This window comes from Symsagittifera roscoffensis, chromosome 4 (assembly GCF_963678635.1).
Source record: "Symsagittifera roscoffensis chromosome 4, txSymRosc1.1, whole genome shotgun sequence".
Classification (NCBI taxonomy): Eukaryota; Metazoa; Xenacoelomorpha; order Acoela; family Convolutidae; genus Symsagittifera; species Symsagittifera roscoffensis.
In genome coordinates, this window is record NC_087065.1 from 73250374 (window position 1) to 73265671 (window position 15298).

At 36.2% G+C, this 15298-nt stretch overlaps 1 protein-coding gene across 1 annotated transcript; it reads left to right on the top strand.

Annotated features, from left to right (window-relative positions):
- Positions 1-195: 195 nt before the first annotated feature.
- Positions 196-2610, top strand: LOC134844615 (NTF2-related export protein-like). Its single transcript, XM_063861378.1, has 4 exons — positions 196-397; positions 978-1133; positions 2034-2115; positions 2332-2610. Exons 1-4 carry the CDS (start codon positions 232-234, stop codon positions 2381-2383), a joined length of 456 nt encoding a protein of 151 aa, XP_063717448.1. The 5' UTR covers positions 196-231; the 3' UTR covers positions 2384-2610.
- Positions 2611-15298: the final 12688 nt, after the last annotated feature.

Genomic DNA, 15298 nt, shown 5'->3' on the forward strand with positions numbered 1-15298 from the left:
CAAAAAATGTTGTCGTGTTAACAACTGTGGTTTATTTGCTGTGCACCACTCTTCATACAGCGATTTTTTAAAAAAATTTTGGGGGTCTATAATTTACAGAAGGGGAAGGCTATAATGGTAAAGACCCAATTGTTGATGCTTCCTCGATTATCTTCAACATATGCAACTTTTTCTGACATACCCTGTTTTATAGATGCGATTTCCAGGTATGATGCATTAAATTAAACTGCTATGACGACTTCTTCGGCCGCGATCACAATAGCTGCTTCTGCGGCAGACGAGGCGGCAGAGGAGTTGAACAAATCCTACTACACTCATCTGGACTCGAAGAGACACCAGCTGCACAAGTTTTATGTCCCGGGATCTACTCTGGCATGGTGCGGCAACGAAATTACGGGCGAGTGTTATGAATATATATAGTAATAATATTATTAATAATCAGAATATTATATAATAATGTTATTATGATTATTATTATTAAATTATTTTCAGGCTTACAATAAAAAAAAATGAGCGTCCTCAGACCATATGGTCCGTTTTCAAACCTCTCTTTTCAAACTTCAATTTATCCGACGGGTATTTTTACTTTTTGGCCCCTTTTATAGCTCTAATTGTTTTCTTTTTCTCAATAACTGTTTTTAAAATAATAAATTCAATGTTGTGTTCTATAAATAAACTAATGATTTCTTCGGTGTTTCTTCCAAAGTTAATTTGGCTCTGTTAGCCCACGAGGGGAGGGTTCTCATGCTTGAAGGACCGAATGCTTGAAAAATTGAGTTACAAAAATCGTAAATTTCATGATGAACGTACTGGAATTATTGGATTACGAAAAATAAATTGGAGTTGTGAGGGGGAAATTTAAATAGGAACAGCAAAAAATAATAAAACATGAAATGAAGCGAAGCGATTTGGCGATTTGTGACGATATAACCAATAAGCCCATTGAAGTGTACGTATAATGTTTTAGTATCTTTTAGGTGACGTTAATATCAGTAAATTTCTTCAAGACTTACCCGAAACAGTACATGAAGTGAAGAGTTTGCAGGCACAGCCTATTGAGGCCCAATACAGTCAGGGCAAGACTGTCATTCTCATCAGCGTGGATGGTCGAGTTTTCATCGAATATAAAAAAGGTCAGAAAGTTTTAAATTCATTACTTCAATCAGTGCAAGTTTAGACTAGTCGCGATGAAGTGTTTACCGTTGTAGTTAACAAGGGTATTGCAATCGGGTACAAGACTTTTTTTTGCCGTAAATAACGTTGCTTACAGCACTAATTCAATCTGGACTCATATCCTGGACCCTTTGTTGGAAATCTGCAACAGACATATTTTGAACATGTTAATATTTAAAATATCCGTCCTATTCGAAATTTGCTTTTTATATTGATTTCGGCCTGATAGGCGTCTGCTTTATAGTTTTCGTCTTTACTTTTTTCGGCTTTATAGGTTTCGGACAATATTAACGGCTTAGTGGCCTCATATTGCGTCGTTTGATGAGCGAAAAGTCTTTTTGAAAATTTTTCGGCTTAAAGAGTGTCTGCTCAGACAATTTCGGCTTTGTTACCGGTTGGTAAGTTCCTTCTCGAAAAATAAGACCGCATTTTGTCGTATGTGAAGTCAGCTTTGCTCGTCAAAAAATGTCTTAAAATTTTCTTGAATTTGATGTTTGAGCTTCATAACAAGAACAAGATTATCAGTTCATCTACTATGCGAATCATTACCACAGTCAAAAATAAGAACTTTCATCAGGTAAGAAGGTTTTTCAGGTTCGATTTTTTTTCGCAGTTAAAATTTGGATTTTTGTGAGGATTTTTGGATTTTAAAATTCTTATAATATAATGGCTTCGCTCATTCTCGTTTCTATAATGAAAATTGCGTGTATATAAATACTATATATTTTTTTAAAATTAGACTATAAAAAATGGGAGGGTAGCTTTTAATGTTTTCCGCTGATGTGATTCTTCATTAATTTCATAGATTGACAGCTATAATGGTAATTATTGTTTCTATTCATTACACTCAATTGTTTTAGGTCGAAGAATGCACATGTTTTCACACTCTATTTTGTTGGCAGAGTATGACGGAAAGTGGAAAATTGCCAGAGAAAATTACAGGTAGACCAAAAAACATTATTATATTTAAGCTTTACTTGCTCATGCCAAAGAATCCAATCACATGCAATCGTTCTGAGAAAACTGATTTTGGGACCCCAAAACTCTTTGCAAGTTTTTCATGTGCCTGCAGTTTGTGAATTGTCTTTAAAAGTGTGTGAAAAATAATTTATTATTAATTGTTGAATAAAATCTTCATTGCGGTGTTTGTTGTTTTAGACTCAACGAGTCAGCATACACCGAGACGATTTCATCGTTGGGTCAGAAATAACTGCTGACCTTTTTTTCGACGAAGTTCGTAGAATTAGCAGCTGTTTGGAGTAACATATATTGTCTACTGCGCCAGAAGAAGTTGCGTATTGGGAATTAGTTGTTGTTGTGCAAGAACTTTTTTTTATGTCAGTTTGATATGTTAGTTATTGATTTCATCAGTGTATTGTCCTGTAACAGTTTTTTCCTTAAACGTATAATTGAGTGACGTTTCTAGTCTTATAACAAGTAATCGTTTAAAAGTTGGTAAAGCTTGTTACACAAATACTTAGGGTATCGTATTAAGTAACACGAAAATAGCTTTTTGCCAAAACTTTCATCCCAGTAGGCCGTTTTTTGCAAAAAGCCTTTGTGAGCGGACTTGAATGGCAATTTAGTCAGGTCAGCTTGAGACGATTCTGTTCAAGTGGAGTTTTGTGTATATTGTGAGAGAGGTTCATTATTTGGCATTGAAGCAATGTTGGAGTTCAGCCTTTTTTTTGTCTCCAAACTCGAGAGACTTACATCTATTCAATGTGATTAAATGAAAAGTTTGCTATTGAAGAAGTTGCACCAAGTATCCCGCAAAGCCTCTCGATGCAACGCTTCCTCATGCTGCTCCCATTTCTTGCTCCAATTGTTTACAGTAGCGTCAGATTTAAAAAAGCATAGCTTGTGTTATAGTATGAACTTTCTTTTTTTTTTCCAACCTAAGTCGCAAATATTGTTGCGATGCAATTATTGGGACAAAATGTGTTCATTTTGAAAGTGTTCAATTTGATCCAGCTATTAAGTACAGCCAATGCTAAGGATATTAACACAGACTATTATATTACAAAGAGCACTTTAGCTTCAAGGTATCATGATTCTCTAGCGTAGAGGTAGGGAATGAGACCAGCAGCAAAATAAGAGGGTTCGAACCTGGGAAGGTTTGGATGTTTTTAATGAACTTTTTCGTATACTAGTTAAAATGCGTCCACTGTATAAATTGAGGCTTTTAAGTTGGTAAATTTCTTTTTTTTTGTAAATTGACCGATACTGCTATTGCGTCATAATTGGCTTGCGTCACTTAGCAATTATGTAGACTCATAATTGGCGTGCGTCACTGAAGAAATTTTAGAGGCACAAATTTTTACTAAATCAGTTTTTTCCAGTAGCGTTATCGGTCATTTTTTGCTTGTTTATTCGAAGTGCAAATTCGCATCTGCAGTGTTTTATTAAGAACCTTATTTTTTCTAACCTAGGTCGCAAATATTGGTGTCATTTTTATGGCACCTTTACGCCTTTTTGATAGCTTTCGAATAGTAATAAATTAACACAAGTGATTCGTTTTAAGTTCATCAAATGAATGTTAAAAAACCTTATTTGTATTAAGCAACATAAGAAAAATATAATTTCGATTTCAGAAATTTTCTCAATCAATATATCTCGCAAATTTTCGAAATGCATAATTTATACATAATATGGCTTTATGCTTTGAGATTTTTTAGATGCAAAGTTAGTGTTGATGCTTTCAGTTGTTTATATTTCAAATTGTGTCTATTTGTATTTGGTGCCACTTTGGCTGAATTGCCTTGGCAATTTACTACCCTATGTACACGCTTTATTCGTGACAACCCGGGTTGAGTTGAAAGGAAAAATTATCGCTAATTCAGAGATATCGCAGCGATTACCATCTATGGTTCAGTCTTTGATCAGGGTCACTATATCCATGATCAGGGCTAAATCATCGCTGAATTAGCGCTAAATTTTCAGGTCTGAATCAGCCAAACCTTCATGTTTCAAAGATGGGTTGCCACTGCAATAACCCTGAAGACCTATGAATTAGGTATCTCTATCTTGAAAAATTTTTGACTAGCCATGACAAACTTTCGAGAAAATTTTGTTTATTTTTGAGGAAAATCACACATCACAATATAAAATAGTGAAAAATCAAGTTACAAGTGGTGCAACAATGAGCATGAAGTTTCTAAATGCTAGTTTTTTTTACTCCCGTTCACAAACTGGTTCACCACGTGGGAACGGTTTCTCAACCGACATTCTCTCTTGTGTAACATTGTCTTCGGTTCGTACTTTCGTACCTTTCAAGAGAAGATCCATATTAATTTGCATGAATTCCGGAAATATTTCCGCTTGAATTTAATAACTACTCGAGAACCAGCACATCTTTTTAAAAATCTTGTTCAGTCTTTGATCAGGGTCACTATATCCATGATCAGGGCTAAATCACCGCTGAATTAGCGCTAAATTTTCAGGTCTGAATCAGACAAACCATTCATGATTCAAAGATGGATTGCCACTGCAATAACCCTGAAGACCTATGAACTAGGTATCTCTATCTGGAAAAACTCTTGACTAGCCATGAAAAATTTTCGAGAATATTTCGGTTTTTTTTGAGAAAAATTCGTTTTTTTTTGAGAAAAATCACACATCACAATTCAAAATAGTGAAAAATCAAGTTACAAGTGGTGCAACAAAGAGCATGAAGTTTCTAAATGCTAGTTTATTTTACTCCAGTTCACAACTGGTTCACCACGTGGGAACGGTTTCTCAACCGACATTCTCCTTGTATAACATTGTCTTCGGTTCGTACTTTCGTACCTTTCAAGAGAAGATCCAAATTAATTTGCATGAAGTCCGGAAATGTTTCCACTTGAATTTAATAACTACTCGAGAACCAGCACATCTTTTTAAAAAATCTTATGTGAAACGTAATTCTTTTGCGGAGACTGATACTGAGCTTTTGGACCTTTCAGATTTAAGTTTTTAATGACTTTTTTGAGACCTGAGTACTCGGAGCCTTCAAGAATAACCGTCAGGAATCGCTCGTTCTTCCTCCTCAGCGCAAGATTTTTTCTTACTTGTTCCTCGTCCAACTGCAGATATGCCGATTGAAACTTATCATGTCTGGATAGAGGTTTTTCTGCCATTTTGACTTCGTTAGTTTTAACAATTTCATGATTTAATTTTACCGAGGTATCTATTTGCTCACAGCCCAGCCAACCGTTGTTCAACTTTTGCTTTCTCGCTCTGAAACTTTTCGTCTATTAGTTTCTCCGTAGTAAAAACCGTCTGCAGAACGTTGCATTCAGTAACTGAGCCTGAATAAACTTCACACCGAGTAATATGTTGGTAGTCTTGAAGCTTAGCCGAAAAAGCGAACAAGGGTCCAAACATTCGAGCTTGAAAGGCCAAATGTCGCAACAAATGAACATTGTTTGTTTAGATTTTTGGGTTGTTATCAAAAACATTGACAAAAATTGAGAAAAACTCTAAAATTGATTCTGCTGCTTTGACAGCTTCGTCTTTGGACGTTTCCAATAAATGGTCACGCCAAATATCAACTTCAGATAATGTGGGTATAGTGATTAGTCTGAACGTCCTCTCATTGCAGTTGGACCAACGTAGCAAAGCCATTAAAAAAAATCATTTGCCTTGAAATACCCAATTTCTTCTATTCTGCGAATGTGACTCGAATACGCAATCATTTCCCCAGGGAGAATTTATTCCCTCAATTCAAACGTTTATTTCCTTTTTCTGATTGGGTGTCAATATTTTGTAATGCAGTCGAATAAATCAGGATAGACACCAATAAGAACGCAGTGCATTTAGCCCATAATGGCTGTGAGCGGAAGGCCATCGATTATGCTAGAAAACCGCTTTTACCTTTGATACCGACTACATTTGAAACACTTTGAACCGCAAGACAATTGCAAACAAAAACATACTAATTAGTTTTTTCGCTCCATCTTATTTCACCTGTATCTGAAAACGGATAATATGCGTGCGTTCTAGCAAAAAGGCAACCAAGTTTCTTGGAGACGTAGCAACCAAAGTAGCCGTTGTGCTGAAACATTAGCCTAAATTTTCAGGCCTGAATCAGACAAACCTTCATGTTTCAAAGATGGGTTGCCACTGCAATAACCCTGAAGACCTATGAATTAGGTATCTCTATCTGGAAAAACTCTTGACTAGCCATGAAAAATTTTCGAGAAAATTTCGGTTTTTTTTGAGAAAAATCACACATCACAATTCAAAATAGTGAAAAATCAAGTTACAAGTGGTGCAACAAAGAGCATGAAGTTTCTAAATGCTAGTTTATTTTACTCCAGTTCACAAACTGGTTCACCACGTGGGAACGGTTTCTCAACCGACATTCTCCTTGTGTAACATTGTCTTCGGTTCGTACTTTCTTACCTTTCAAGAGAAGATCCAAATTAATTTGCATGAAGTCCGGAAGTGTTTCCACTTGAATTTAATAACTACTCGAGAACCAGCACATCTTTTAAAAAAATCTTATGTGAAACGTAATTCTTTTGCGGAGACTGATACTGAGCTTTTGGACCTTTCAGAATTAGGTTTCTAATGACTTTTTTGAGACCTGAGTACTCGGAGCCTTCAAGAATAACCGTCAGGAATCGCTCGTTCTTCCTCCTCAGCGCAAGATTTTTTCTTACTTGTTCCTCGTCCAACGGCAGATCCTTAAACACCAAATATTTTAAGCGTTTACAATGAATGCAAGTGGAACGTTTTTTAAATTCTTTTTGTTTCAATGGTCGCTAGCTTTATACCCACCCCAAACCTCATACCCACGCAAAACATTGAATTACAAAACGTGCCTGGGCGACTTTTATTGCGACATTTCATTTTTCCAAGTGCTTCTGTATCCCAAATATGCGACTGCCTAGTGAAAAAAAAACCAAGAACAAACAATGATAACTCTCAGTATACAGTAAATCTGAAAGAATAGACACTTTCAGTGATGAATCGAAGCTCAAATTGCGAAAAAAAAACAACACATTTCAGCCCTATTTATTTCATACAAAACTGCCGCAAGAAAACGTCTTGAATAAAGAGAGAACAGCAATTCCGTAATCTTTTCAAAAGTTTCAGAATAGAGTTAAATTGAAAACACAAGGCAGAAAATAAAGTTATTGACAGAACATGAACTAAAACTCCAACGTTTTCTTAAAGGCAAACCATCAAATTTTTTAACAAACTGACTTTAATTACACTCATTCTAAAATGGTCGCTCTGCTGTCTGAACATTAGAAAAACCATCAGATGAAACTTTGAAAATTTGTTCAGTTGTGTTCACAAACTGTTGAAATCGTCATTATCAACGATTCCTCTGCCCAAATGTTCTTGCTTGTCAACTGATAGAAACTGTCAGTCGCGTTTCTGCTGAAAAATTTTTCTGAAATTGCCTAGCAGGGATTAAACTTTTAGCTCCGTTTCTTGAACTACGAAAAAAATTCCTACAATGGGACCAATATCGGAAAAAGACATAATCAGTTTCACACTTGCGAACAATGTCTCGTGCACATCTGAAGATTTCATTGCGATAAAATGTTGAATTTGTCCGAAACAGGTTTTACTGTCTTTATGAAACTGAATGCAGCTGTTACCAGCTCCAGGCATTCTTTTGTAAGCGGGTGCGTCAATAGACTCCATTTACGATATGCCGATTGAAACTTGTCATGTCTGGATAGAGGTTTTTCTGCCATTTTGACTTCGTTAGTTTTAACAATTTCATGATTTAAATTTACCGAGGTATCTATTTGCTCACAGCCCAGCCAACCGTTGTTCAACTTTTGCTTTCTCGCTCTGAAACTTTTCGTCTATTTAGTTTCTCCGTAGTAAAAACCGTCTGCAGAACGTTGCATTCAGTAACTGAGCCTGAATAAACTTCACACCGAGTAATATGTTGGCAGCCTTGAAGCTTAGCCGAAAAAGCGAACAAGGGTTCAAACATTCGAGCTTGAAAGGCCAAATGTCGCAACAAATGAACATTGTTTGTTTAGATTTTTGGGTTGTTATCAAAAACATTGACAAAAATTGAGAAAAACTCTAAAATTGATTCTGCTGCTTTGACAGCTTCGTCTTTGGACGTTTCCAATAAATGGTCACGCCAAATATCAACTTCAGATAATGTGGGTATAGTGATTAGTCTGAACGTCCTCTCATTGCAGTTGGACCAACGTAGCAAAGCCATTAAAAAAAATCATTTGCCTTGAAATACCCAATTTCTTCTATTCTGCGAATGTGACTCGAATACGCAATCATTTCCCCAGGGAGAATTTATTCCCTCAATTCAAACGTTTATTTCCTTTTTCTGATTGGGTGTCAATATTTTGTAATGCAGTCGAATAAATCAGGATAGACACCAATAAGAACGCAGTGCATTTAGCCCATAATGGCTGTGAGCGGAAGGCCATCGATTATGCTAGAAAACCGCTTTTACTTTTGATACCGACTACATTTGAAACACTTTGAACCGCAAGACAATTGCAAACAAAAACATACTAATTAGTTTTTTCGCTCCATCTTATTTCACCTGTATCTGAAAACGGATAATATGCGTGCGTTCTAGCAAAAAGGCAACCAAGTTTCTTGGAGACGTAGCAACCAAAGTAGCCGTTGTGCTGAAACATTAGCCTAAATTTTCAGGCCTGAATCAGACAAACCTTCATGTTTCAAAGATGGGTTGCCACTGCAATAACCCTGAAGACCTATGAATTAGGTATCTCTATCTGGAAAAACTCTTGACTAGCCATGAAAAATTTTCGAGAAAATTTCGGTTTTTTTTGAGAAAAATCACACATCACAATTCAAAATAGTGAAAAATCAAGTTACAAGTGGTGCAACAAAGAGCATGAAGTTTCTAAATGCTAGTTTATTTTACTCCAGTTCACAAACTGGTTCACCACGTGGGAACGGTTTCTCAACCGACATTCTCCTTGTGTAACATTGTCTTCGGTTCGTACTTTCTTACCTTTCAAGAGAAGATCCAAATTAATTTGCATGAAGTCCGGAAGTGTTTCCACTTGAATTTAATAACTACTCGAGAACCAGCACATCTTTTAAAAAAATCTTATGTGAAACGTAATTCTTTTGCGGAGACTGATACTGAGATTTTGGACCTTTCAGAATTAGGTTTCTAATGACTTTTTTGAGACCTGAGTACTCGGAGCCTTCAAGAATAACCGTCAGGAATCGCTCGTTCTTCCTCCTCAGCGCAAGATTTTTTCTTACTTGTTCCTCGTCCAACGGCAGATCCTTAAACACCAAATATTTTAAGCGTTTACAATGAATGCAAGTGGAACGTTTTTTAAATTCTTTTTGTTTCAATGGTCGCTAGCTTTATACCCACCCCAAACCTCATACCCACGCAAAACATTGAATTACAAAACGTGCCTGGGCGACTTTTATTGCGACATTTCATTTTTCCAAGTGCTTCTGTATCCCAAATATGCGACTGCCTAGTGAAAAAAAAAACCAAGAACAAACAATGATAACTCTCAGTATACAGTAAATCTGAAAGAATAGACACTTTCAGTGATGAATCGAAGCTCAAATTGCGAAAAAAAACAACACATTTCAGCCCTATTTATTTCATACAAAACTGCCGCAAGAAAACGTCTTGAATAAAGAGAGAACAGCAATTCCGTAATCTTTTCAAAAGTTTCAGAATAGAGTTAAATTGAAAACACAAGGCAGAAAATAAAGTTATTGACAGAACATGAACTAAAACTCCAACGTTTTCTTAAAGGCAAACCATCAAATTTTTTAACAAACTGACTTTAATTACACTCATTCTAAAATGGTCGCTCTGCTGTCTGAACATTAGAAAAACCATCAGATGAAACTTTGAAAATTTGTTCAGTTGTGTTCACAAACTGTTGAAATCGTCATTATCAACGATTCCTCTGCCCAAATGTTCTTGCTTGTCAACTGATAGAAACTGTCAGTCGCGTTTCTGCTGAAAATTTTTTCTGAAATTGCCTAGCAGGGATTAAACTTTTAGCTCCGTTTCTTGAACTACGAAAAAAATTCCTACAATGGGACCAATATCGGAAAAAGACATAATCAGTTTCACACTTGCGAACAATGTCTCGTGCACATCTGAAGATTTCATTGCGATAAAATGTTGAATTTGTCCGAAACAGGTTTTACTGTCTTTATGAAACTGAATGCAGCTGTTACCAGCTCCAGGCATTCTTTTGTAAGCGGGTGCGTCAATAGACTCCATTTACGATATGCCGATTGAAACTTGTCATGTCTGGATAGAGGTTTTTCTGCCATTTTGACTTCGTTAGTTTTAACAATTTCATGATTTAAATTTACCGAGGTATCTATTTGCTCACAGCCCAGCCAACCGTTGTTCAACTTTTGCTTTCTCGCTCTGAAACTTTTCGTCTATTTAGTTTCTCCGTAGTAAAAACCGTCTGCAGAACGTTGCATTCAGTAACTGAGCCTGAATAAACTTCACACCGAGTAATATGTTGGCAGCCTTGAAGCTTAGCCGAAAAAGCGAACAAGGGTCCAAACATTCGAGCTTGAAAGGCCAAATGTCGCAACAAATGAACATTGTTTGTTTAGATTTTTGGGTTGTTATCAAAAACATTGACAAAAATTGAGAAAAACTCTAAAATTGATTCTGCTGCTTTGACAGCTTCGTCTTTGGACGTTTCCAATAAATGGTCACGCCAAATATCAACTTCAGATAATGTGGGTATAGTGATTAGTCTGAACGTCCTCTCATTGCAGTTGGACCAACGTAGCAAAGCCATTAAAAAAAATCATTTGCCTTGAAATACCCAATTTCTTCTATTCTGCGAATGTGACTCGAATACGCAATCATTTCCCCGGGGAGAATTTATTCCCTCAATTAAAACGTTTGTTTCCTTTTTCTGATTGGGTGTCAATATTTTATAATGCAGTCGAATAAATCAGGATAGACACCAATAAGAACGCAGTGCATTTAGCCCATAATGGCTGTGAGCGGAAGGCCATCGATTATGCTAGAAAACCGCTTTTACCTTTGATACCGACTACATTTGAAACACTTTTAACCGCAAGACAATTGCAAACAAAAACATACTAATTAGTTTTTTCGCTCGATCTTATTTCACCTGTATCTGAAAACGGATAATATGCGTGCGTTTTAGCAAAAGTGCGACCAAGTTTCTTGGAGACGTGGCAACCAAAGTAGCCGTTATGCTGAAACATGTTTACAAGAGTTGATTTTACTGCAAGGTCGGCTACTAGACAAATGAATGTAAACGTTGCCTCCAGACCAAACACGCCTACAGACACTTTGGGTGCCATTTCCGGCTTGAGGTGTTCGACTTCCTCAAACCAGTTAGGTTTGGAATTCCCCGCATGAAGGCCAGCCAGTACCTTATTTTTTCTTACATTTCTTAACTTTAGGAGGAAGATGCGCAAACTGAATCCAGAATGGGTACATTTCTTTCTATGCAGTAGATTATTTAATGTTAACGCCGTCTGTTGATAGTATGAGATTTAGAAGAAAAAAAAATCCTTACTAAGAGAAACTGCCGGCGCCACGAAAAACCATTGGGCAGTTTGTATTCGAACGGCAACATTCAGAAAACCAATTTAATTGAGTCGATTGCTGCCACATCAGATAATTTAAAAGGAAAAAGATAGTTTGCATCAAAATATTAGATTCAACTGAGTTAAACTGAGAGCCATCAAACATTAACTTATCGGAGCACCCATTGGATAAAGTTTCCATCAATTTGCTGTTTGGTTTGCTTCTTGCTAAGGTTATTGACGATAAAGCTTCGAATTCGTTTTCCTTAATCGGAGATGATAAACGGGTCCAGAAATTGTTCAATTCATTTACTTCATAGTTTGCTGAATGTACTAACTCGCTGCTTGCGCCCTTGTTCTCGCAGTAGCTTATTTGTGCTACAATCAAGTCAGAAATTTCCACTGCCTCTGGAATTGTGAAAATGCTACTTAAAATGTCAAGATTAAAATTTGAATCTGATTGACTGTTTGAAAAGTGAGGTTTGCTTCGTCTTCCACTAAACTTATGTCACAAACCTCCTGTGCATCTGGAATTGTGACAATGCTCCCAAATTTTTCATTTTAGGTTTGATGGACTGGAGATTTTAACAGTATCGACTGCTTTTTCTTGTGAGAGTGAAGCTGTGGCAGTGAATCTCGTTCCAATAATTGAGTTTGTGTTTAATTCTATAGCGTTTTTGTTGTTGTGATTTTGTTGTAACAACATTTCAGAATTCTTCTAACGCCTCATTTCAATTGGTTTTCAAAATTTTTGACAATTTTTTTAAATTTCATTCGCACAGTTATTTCTGGAATCATTTGAACTTTTACATGTTTTGCTCAAACATTCATTTTGTTCAAAAAAGTTGTCGCCATATTTGACCAAACATCGGACGCCTTTTTAAAATCGTTTCGTAACATACAATTCAAAAAGTCGAACGTCGTGCGAAAAGTCGTATTATCAATGTGTATTACAATCTGAGTTCACAAATCGTATTGGCCCCAACAACAACAACAGAAGACTAAGCGTTCGTCGACTGCGCATTACGGAAATTTTTGTCACTCCATCTGGCACTGGCGCCGAAAACCTATCGGATTTCGTTCGAGCTTCTATCCGGAAAAGAGGGAGTGTGGCCGTCATATAGCTATCTCTAGCCGCCATATGAATCGTGAATAGTCTGGTATGTTTTCTAGATTTTTTTAAATTCACAACAAGCCTCATAACTTTTTTCCACTGTGTTATCATGAATCTGCTTATCGAAAATTCGCTCAGATATCTTTGGGACTAAGTTTTGCCGGTCGTCCTTTTGTTTCAACATATTTGTTCACAGAATATGTATCGCAGTGCAATAGCATTTTCGGTTTTTGCTTTTTCGAGACAATCAAATCTGTTAAACACTTGTTGATGAGTTATTTTACAAAGTAACGCTAATGAGTGATACCATCAAGTCGGAAAAACCAAACCTGCTACCATTTTCTAAAAAAAAACTATTGCAGAACCCAAATAGTTAATAGCATATTCCAAATTCAACGAGAAAAAAGTTTCAAATGTCAAAGACTCAATCCTGATTCATGAACAAAAATGACACTGTAAAGGTTTATTTTTTGAGAAGACAAAACATTGGACAAAAAGTTTATGTCGCTAAGTATTCTTCGAAACTATTTATGCAAAACTTAAAACCTTACTTTTATAATTTATCAGCAAACTTGACATCTAGTTCAGCTACGTCATCTAGTTCAGCTACGCATTTCTTCGTTATGAAGTAAATGGAAACTGTAAACATTTTTTTGTATCACGCTGAAGTCAACTATAAGAAGTACAACATGTAAAATTAATTTATTATCTGATTAGAATAAGCGACGAGTATTTATTAGCTAGTTTTTCTTTCTTTATGTAGCAAACATTCAAAACATGGTATGACCCGACGTTGAGATTGTTATTGTAATAATCACAAAATCTGTTATTATTATTCAGTCCTCAAACACCTCAACTCCACAATAAAGTATTCGAAAAAGTCTAGCCACACAAAATTATGAATGGTAATTTTTGTCAGCATCGAAACGCTAGCAAAAACTAGATTAAAGTCAGGAATCTGCGTAGAGTATAATATCTCCCTAAATTTCTTAGTTTTTTGAAGAAAAATATCGTTCACTTAGTTTTTTGGCATAAGAAGGCAATTTCCTGTACTTTTGGCCATTTGATATGTTGCGTTTCCTTTTCCAGGAAACTTCAAATTGAACAACTCTAAAACAAAATGCTCATAAGTAATAAAACAGACCTGTTAACTATGCTTTAACATGATATTTTGTTATTATATTTTTATAAACAGTTTATACTCTAAAATGATACTTAGTTGTAGTGAGGAGACGTTCTATATGAAACAGTATTTCACCTTTGATAATATTTTTTTCTCTCGCGGCTGAAATCAATACGAGAATCTGCAACGCGCTTTCCTTTTGAAGTGCTGCCATTCTTTGGATTCTTGCCTTTCTTAGAAGTCTTGACTTTAGATTGCCGCTTCGGGGAAAGCATTCTTGTCTTTATTTTTTTCGTTAGTCCAGAGCATTTGTCCCACATTTCTGGCAATGGCTGTTATGTTGTCACCGTCTACGTTTCCAAGAGCTTGGCCCGCCGATGGTCCCTTTGTTATCAATAATTTAGGCTCCGCGTTATCACCCTTCATGATTTCGGGTGTTGGTAGATAAACATGCATCTTCGAAATTTCGTTGTTCTAAATAAAGTTAAAAAATACTGAGTCTGAGAACTTGAGCAAATCAATTTTAAATGTTAAATTTAGAGGTTATTTGAAATTTAATCACCCGACTTTGGATTCTTGCCTTTTTTTGGATTCTTGCCTTTCTTTGAAGTCTTGACTTTAGATTACCGCTTCGGGGAAAGCATTCTTGTCTTTATTTTTTCGTTAGTCCAGAGCATTTGTCCCACATTTCTGGCAATGGCTGTTATGTTGTCACCGTCTACGTTTGCAAGAGCTTGGCCAGCCGATGGTCCCTTTGTTATAAATAATTTAGGCTCCGCGTTATCACCCTTCTTGTTTTCGGGTGTTGGTAGATAAACATGCATCTTCGAAATTTCGTTTTTTTAAATAAAGTTTAAAAACACTGAGTCTGAGAACTTGAGCAAATCAATTTTAAATATTAATTTTAGAAGTTATTTGAAATTTAATCGCCAGATTTTTGATGGCTCGTCCTGAGTGAAAGGTTTCATTCACATTTTTTGCTGCGAGATTTTTCACAGCTACTTTGATATCAATGGCCACATAAGTGATTTTGGATCAATTGAGTAATCTCCCCCCTCCCCCGTAATGACCAATTGAATTATCTCCCCCCAGCCAAAAAAGAAAAAAAATGATAACAAACTAAACCAAAATTCAAGCATTAAACACTGAAATAACTTACATTGGCCAGTTCAGGCTGATAGAGAATAAAAATTTTTCATATGCAAGATAATGTTTTCAAATGCTCTCGAACCAAATCGGTCTCTCCACATAAATTCTTGCAAATAATAATGCTGGAAAACTCGTCTGCATCAAAACATGCTTTTAATAAGGGTCTTTTTTCGGTTTCAGTAGGATTCCACTGTTTGCGTGTGTCCCATCGG

Coding starts and splice junctions, on each gene's coding strand:
- LOC134844615 (XM_063861378.1), top strand. CDS start 232: ATGACGACTTCTTCGGCCGCGATCACAATAGCTGCTTCTGCGGCAGAC. Junction 398..977: donor GTGCGGCAACGAAATTACGG/GCGAGTGTTATG, acceptor AGTATCTTTTAG/GTGACGTTAATATCAGTAAA. Junction 2,116..2,331: donor ATTGCCAGAGAAAATTACAG/GTAGACCAAAAA, acceptor TTGTTGTTTTAG/ACTCAACGAGTCAGCATACA.